The sequence below is a fragment of the Centruroides sculpturatus genome, unplaced genomic scaffold (genome assembly GCF_000671375.1).
Source record: "Centruroides sculpturatus isolate CEXI.00-Female unplaced genomic scaffold, Cexi_2.0 scaffold143, whole genome shotgun sequence".
Taxonomy (NCBI): Eukaryota; Metazoa; Arthropoda; class Arachnida; order Scorpiones; family Buthidae; genus Centruroides; species Centruroides sculpturatus.
In genome coordinates this window covers 763,272-770,864 of record NW_019384447.1, presented here as the reverse complement: position 1 = coordinate 770,864, position 7,593 = coordinate 763,272, and the positions used below count along the sequence as shown (strand labels likewise).

At 30.9% G+C, this 7,593-nt stretch overlaps 1 protein-coding gene across 1 annotated transcript in view; it reads right to left on the bottom strand.

Moving 5' to 3' along the window:
* The window catches only part of LOC111620451, a 34,949-nt gene that overhangs the window by 19,646 nt on the left and 7,710 nt on the right, over nt 1–7,593 (bottom strand). The window contains exons 8-16 of the mRNA XM_023362374.1: nt 7,063–7,234; nt 6,898–6,999; nt 5,785–5,979; nt 5,619–5,713; nt 5,412–5,556; nt 5,244–5,348; nt 5,117–5,163; nt 4,975–5,043; nt 4,696–4,870 (exon numbers count right to left, since the gene is read on the bottom strand). Of these exons, the coding sequence (XP_023218142.1) occupies nt 4,696–4,870; nt 4,975–5,043; nt 5,117–5,163; nt 5,244–5,348; nt 5,412–5,556; nt 5,619–5,713; nt 5,785–5,979; nt 6,898–6,999; nt 7,063–7,234 (1,105 nt within the window). The remainder of the gene's footprint in view (nt 1–4,695; nt 4,871–4,974; nt 5,044–5,116; nt 5,164–5,243; nt 5,349–5,411; nt 5,557–5,618; nt 5,714–5,784; nt 5,980–6,897; nt 7,000–7,062; nt 7,235–7,593) is intronic.

Sequence of the window (7,593 nt, the reverse complement as noted above, 5' to 3'; positions counted from 1 at the left end):
TATAACTTAACACATAATAAATACAAAACTTCCTTTAATCATACGTTCTCGTAACATTAATATCAAACTCTAGCAATGCCTTAAACAAAAATTAACCAATCAATTATTTTTTTTTACCATTCTTTAATATAGTTCACCGTCTTTAATCTAGATATAGACCAGGGGTGGCCAACAGTTTTTTCCTCCGGGCCGAATTGGAAAGAAAACTGTTTTCACTGCCCGAACCAGAAGCGGCCCTAGCAAGATTTTCAGATCTTATTGTGCGTCACCCCGTAGAGAGACTAAATTGTACATAGAGATTACAGATACACTTTTCACATTGGGCACAGAAAGCCGTTGACCTTTTTTTTTCGGGGGGCGGTCAGAATTTCTCAACTTTCCTATACCTTCACATTGTGAGGATATAATGAATTATCGCAGATCCATTCGAGCAATTATTTGAAGTTAAGTCAAAGATTAATTCAAAGGTTAATCGCGGGCCGTATGTTGGCTATGCCTGATCTAGACTTTTAGTGGCTAAAAGCTGTGGCTAAAAGCTGAAGTGGCTTTAGTGGAAGTGGTTTTAGTGGCTAAAAGTGGCTAAAAGTGGTGGCTGAAGTGGCTAAAAGTGGCTAAAAGTGGTGGCTGAAGTTTAGGCTGAAGTGGTTTTAGTGGCTAAAAGTGGCTAAAAGCTGAAGCTAATTTAATTGGGTGTAGAGGACCACCCAATTAAATTAGCTTCAGCTTTTTATTTCTTTTTGCAAATCGGCTCAACGCTTTTTCGGCTGTAATTTTCTAGGGAGGGCACCAGGTTAACGGGGGGGCGTGTCTACCCATACCCCTTCCTGGCTACGCCCATGTATATTGAGTCAAATATTTACCGGTAAGTACGACTTCTAATATCTTATAAAAACTAGTCATTAAGTGAAGTTCTGCACATGTAATTTTGATCACATTCAATTTATTATGGGCGTGTTTAATCCAGATATATTTATCTACATATTTTTAGCTTGTTTGAATATTTGTCTAAGTCATTATATTCGACTGACATTAAGTGCAAGGAAAGACGTAATTTTGGTTTATAATGAAAAATAAGACTATTGTTTCATTATAAACCAAATTGATTTATAGTGAACCAACAACGGTTGTTCAATTTTTAATTTTTCAATGGATTTGGGACTACAAAAAATCGATGTTTTTATTTTTCAAGTAAACTTTTATCAGGTTTTAGTCGATTTTCTTAAATATTCTCTTTTCACGTGACACTTTTGTAAAATTAAAATTATAAAAGTTTATTAATTTGTTTTTAAAATTTAATATTAAAACTTTTTAAATTTTGTATCTATTATTCAGAAAGCACTTTCTTTCAAACAACATTCTCGAAACTGACAATGTGATTATTATTTCTCGAGATACGACACTAAATACGAAATAATGAACCGAAACAAAGCTGCTGCAGGCAGAAGAGCTGGATTTCTTCCAACTTCCTAACGAAGATTGTAAGACAGGTTACGACAACATTTTGTTATAAAAAACGGCCTTGTTTATTTAGAAATCCTAAATATCCCTTATGATGCACGCTTGCATTTTGAGTTTCTGGAGAAAGTTTTCCGGAAGCTTAAGTTCCGGAACGTTTCTGGAACTTAAGCTTCTGGAAAAGTTTCTCCAGGAATGAATGTAAGCACAGCGTAATTCAATTTATTTTCCTGTGTTGGCTACACTTATGGTAAGAAGCTTTGCAAACAGCTGTAATAAACATGTTTAAAATGGTATTTAATTTAATCGACTACTCGCATGTCATGATGTTATTAAGAAGCGTTGAAGGTTGAATATTGATACGTCACAGTAAACAAAAATTGACCTATTTTTATTTTAGGTAAAATTTGTATCAAATAAAAATTCAAACATTACCCCAGTAAAAACAAACAGATGCGCTTGTTTATCCGTGGAATAAAATATGCTTAATTTTGAATCGGATTTGTATTTATAAAAATCCTGTTCAAGATTTCCAAGAAAAATAACCAAGTTTCTATGAACTAACTGAATAATTATTATTGATTCTATCTATACCTTTCAAGGTTACGCTGTTAAACTTAAATTGTTATCGTCATTTCTATTGGGATTCTCTTACTGTACCGTATATGAATAATTTCCTTTTTTAATTTTTCAATGAATTTTAAGTATTTAAATAAATAAGTAAAAATAATACGTGTTTTAAATAAATCATTTCGTTGCATTTATAAAAAAAACTATATATATATTTGCTAAAGAACAGCAAATAAGATAGATAAAATATTTAATATAGGAGAATGATAAGAAACTTTAGTTTAGATATATTTATTAATTACAAAAACTGAAAATTTACTAGAGATTTCAGAAACGATTTAATTTTAAAATGTAAAATTCTGCAAATTAAAACATTATAGATTAAATTCTGAATAATGAAATCTATTTGTTTTTTTTTTCTGTAACCCAAGCTCAAAATGTCGAGTACATTGTTAACAATACTCGACTGCGCTTTATTTCATCACCACACATTGGCATTCGTCCCTAAACTAACTTAATTGTATGTACTTTACATGAATAAATGCGAAAATATAATTTCGGAGGTAAATTCAAAACGAAACAAATTATACAGAGAATCATATTTGCTCTTTTTTGCTCTGTTTCTTTGATATAATTGATATTTGACAAAGCGATACCGGCAAAAAATTAAGAATTCAAAAAACTCAATTCAAGAGTATACTCATTAAAATATCTAAAACAAATGTCTAGACATGATATACAGAAACAATGGCAAATGCTAAACTCTAACTATTAACTACAACGGCAAGAACAAGTAATAACGATAGACAATGACAGCAAGTCGTTAAACTTGTCGTGTCCTGTAAGTAGCTGAGTGAGGGTGTAACTAGGGTAAAAGTAGTGAAGAGTCGCAGTAGTGTCAACCTTGGCGATGAAAGTGCAGGTGAGCCTACCAGTGATGTCATTCCTGTTGTAACAGAAAAAAGCATAAAGTTTGTGGAATTTGCAAAAGTTTTTTGGAGTAGAGGTTTTACAACGTATATTCTCAGCATTAGAGCTAGTGCAGTGGTTCTTAATCAGTGTTTCTGCAAACCTACCTCGAGTGTTCCACGAAAGAAAATATTTAAAAATTTTTTTTCAAAATTTTTTCCTATTGATATATTCGTAGACACCATGTTTTTTTTTATTATGTTCAATATATTAAAGTTTATTAGTTTATTGCTTCATTGTTTTCTGAGAGTAGTAAACATTGCATTGCTTATCAAGTTTTGAGCCTATTGATGCTAATGCTCCGTGTAATAAAAAGTATGTGAATGATGTTCTGCGGCCTCAGAAAGGTTGAGAACCACTGAACTAGTGAGTGCGAGAGGATAACCTCTAATACATGACAAGCAAAAAATGCGAATGCTTTTTTTTGCAAAATGTTTTGCGTTTTCTGTGAAAGAGTAATGCTTTCCTTTAGCGATGAGATATTAGTGCTGCAGTAAATGACAATCAAGACGATATGATTGTATGCTTCAAAAGTGAAGAAATGGAACAAAGAATTACTTTCAGAACAAATTGACAAAAGATTTTGCAAATTTCAATTGAATTACTGCCGATGTAAGAAAGGAAAAAAAATCCAGCAATGAGTTGCTTAACTTTTCCGGCAACATTTAAAATTTCGAATGCGCCATCTATTGCCATTTTAAATTAAAAACAAAGTTTAAATATTATGAAATAGCAAAAAGCTTAATTTTGAGGGTAGGGGTAGGTTTTATGTCGTCATTAAATTCGACCCTACTGGAGATATACACAACCCCTTTATCTTCCTATCCCGCGACCTTTAACCACCGAAATTTAATCGCATTAATCTCAAATACGCCAACCAACCTGCAAAATTTCAGAAATTTTGCAGACACATACAGACACGCACCTGCTTACATATTGATACAAACCATTGAATTTTTTGCATTTCTCTACGTTTCAAGGTCCCGAAACCAAAAATGTAAAAATCCGGGATGGTCATTTTTTAACCGATCGGCGTACTTTCACTATCTAATTCACTGGCTCTGTTATACACAGTGTGTATAACAGTACCAGGAAAGTAAAAATAAAATGTGTTAGATATTGATGTTGAAGAAAATGCTGACGACGAATACAATGAACTGAAATATGATATTGTTACAGTGTACTTTTGATTCTAGTTATTACATGTATATTTGGTTTCGAATTTAAAATATAATTAAAATTGATAATGTATGCAATTATTATGTTTTATTTTTAGCTAGAAAAATGTGGTATCGATTTATGGTTAAAGTCCCATGTCCAAAAAGTCCTGGAGAAATAAGCATCCCGGCGCTTATTTGAATAAATATGGTAAATTGGAAGAAATGTGAGAATCATGCTTAATCACTAGAGTGGAAAGTAGGAATTTTAGAGGAATAGAACAAGACCAGAAGAGAGGAGAGAAACATTTACTGTATCATGGCCACTAAATTCACAGTATTCACTAAATTTCTCTCTCTAATTCAGGTTATTACTGTTTTTTCTCTTCTTTTTCATCAATGACCCTAATATTGAGATAAACAANATTAAGATCACGGAAAAAGATATTATTATTAATTAAATAATTATAAAAATATGCGAAGTTCTTGTTTTGTAAAACTAAAAAAGACATTTTTGATTTTCTCAAAATGCTATTTTACTAACTTGAAAGACTTCTTTCGCCCAATTTCTGAAATAATATTCTTGACCACAAAGTTCGTCACCAGTCGTGAGTTTTAAAATTCTCTCTCCACCAAGTTTTTCTAATAAATTGTCCACTGTTTTCCCGAATTGAGAAAATTTCGGATATGCGCTCGATCCCAAACCAAATACAGCAAATCTTTTAAAAAGTATTATATAATTCAAGTAAATGTAAGAAATAAACATTAAAAATAAATATACGATAAATTCAATTTAATTTATAAATAAATATATTTGATTTACCTGATATTGCTTAAAAGTCCAACTTCAAAATCGGTAACATTTGATGATTTACCATTCTCAAGATCTCCACTATTATTTTAAACGAAAAATTTTTAAATAAATATAAACAACATGACTTAATTATATTTAAGTTAAATCTTACTCTAAATTATCAGTTGTTTGAAGAGACTGAAGATATTTCAAAAATTCCTAAAAATCAAAATAAATTTTATAAAATAGTTATTTAGTATTTCTGAATTATTAACGTTTGTAATATTGATTAAACTTACTTCTCCATTTTCGGGAGGGTCTCCATTTCCGAAAGTACTAGCGATAATAAGAAGAAGAGTCTCGTGTTCTAACTCGGTTAAGTCATAATCCGACATGCACATCATCTGATTAACGCATAAATGCATATAAAAGTCGCAATTACCAAAATTAAATTGAAATTTACTTACTTTTGCATTAAAAGCATGCATGAAAATATTGGTTAAAGACTTTGCATATTGTTCAGATTTTCCCGTTTCTGTTGCATATAAAATCGTGGCTTTTATACGACGAGACAATGCTTTACCGTACAAATCCGAAGTAAATTTTACGGCGCTAAGAAATTATCAGTGAGAAAAATATTCGATAATATTTTAAATACAGAAGAAAAGATTTACCTAGTAATAGTTTTGAATAAAGTTTTTTTGCGTGGCATTTGAGATTTGTCTCCAGAACTGTCTTTCTCCCAAACGTGAGACTTCCAAGCTGGTTCCTTTTGAAAGAAACGAAAATAATAATTCCAGTCTGTACTAATTTTTGTCAATTGAATAAATAACAACTTACTTGATATTCATAACTTGGTCTCAACTTATAATTGAGCATTTCTTGATGGAAGACAGGTGTAATACTTCCACTGAGAGGAGGTACTATCCAGACCCAATCAGCGGGACAACCGCCTCTCAAAGTCTGCTCTTTAGCTAAATGTTTCATGAATGACTCTGAGGCATAATGATGATCGACTATAGTTACGTTTGCTTTCTGAAAAATAATAAAAACTTTAGACGAAATTAAGAGTAATTTAGAGAGAATTAAAATAAAAATACCTTCATTAAAATTCAACAGTAACGACGATCAAATTGTTTATTTTCCGCTGGTTATGAACATATGAAAACTTAAGTTTAGAGAAAGCTGATAATCCTTTTTATTTAAGATTTCTTTTATAATAAATGTATTTTTCAGAATTGATTAAATATGGTACAAATTTATTCAAAACAAATTGTTAAGGATTTTAGAAAAATTAGCAATACTAATCAGCAAATAACTAAGTTATATTATTGTATCATTTTTACAATAAAAGTTTTAGTGCATGCTCGATGTTGTGTTGCGACATGCAGTCAATACTTTATGCGTTACGTGTCATGTTAAATGGCAAATCCATCGATCTTTTATGATTAAAAATCGACACATTTTTTAAATCTAAATCATAACGTAAAAATTATCCCTTACTATTGGAAAGTATAATTTAAACAATTTTGTAAACTGTAGTTTTTGGTCAGATAGTTTATTAGTAAAAAATATAATTTATAGACGTGTAGACAGTTTACCTTATGCTTTTATAAGTCACAGAATATGATATATATCAGCCCCATTTAATTAAATGCATACATGAATACTTTCTTTCCACTCACAAAATGCGTTTAAACACGCTTGATGTTATATGCATGCTTTACAATCATCACATGTGTGTCCCTTCCGTTGAACTGTTTTTGTACGAAGTGCGCGTTATGAGTGCGCGTTATGAAGACTTGAATTACTGTATATTGTATTTACTGTGCTAACGATTAACTGTGTTAATCGTTTAATAAGTATACTATAGACTCTTTATATGCTCTATTAAATATTTCTATTAAGTTATAATTGATTTCTTAAATTTTGAAAATAAATTTTGTAACTCACCTGAAAACTATGTAGAATTGCAAAATTCAATTCCACAAAAGCACGGTCTTTCCATAAAGTGGACGGAGAAATGGTCTTCAGTCCCATTTTTAACGCAACGTCCTATAATATATTATTTAATGTTTAGATTTTGTTCTTAAATAAAACAGACATTTTAATTTTTACCTCAAGGATATTATAACGATGTTCATCGACCAGATCTCTTGCAATTTCAGACTCCATAAACCAGCCATTAAATGGACAGGCGGGAAACTCTATTCCGCCAACATCCAAAGAAATATTTGAAACAATAGGGACAGCAAACCATTGTAGATTAAGTTCGTTAATTCCTTCGTAACTAAAAATCAATGTATATGAAAATTAACAGCAGTAGACATTTACATATTACTTAAAACAATTTTTTACATGTAAAGTTCCTTAATTAAAATTTTATGTAGAGGAGAAGGTGGTATTATGGAACACTGCGGGTATTATGGAACCACCCCATTTCGAACTGATAATAAAGGCGAACTGTAGCGGAATGTGGATGAACTGAACTAGGCAGACATCCATAGCAAGGGGAAAACCCGTTTTACTTCAGTTAAACGGTTGTCCATATTTAATCAGCAAATTTGTTTTTTTNAGTAGAATATATAAAAAAGGCATTTGTTAATAATAAAAAAAAAACATAAGTACAGCTAACATTTTGAATAATAT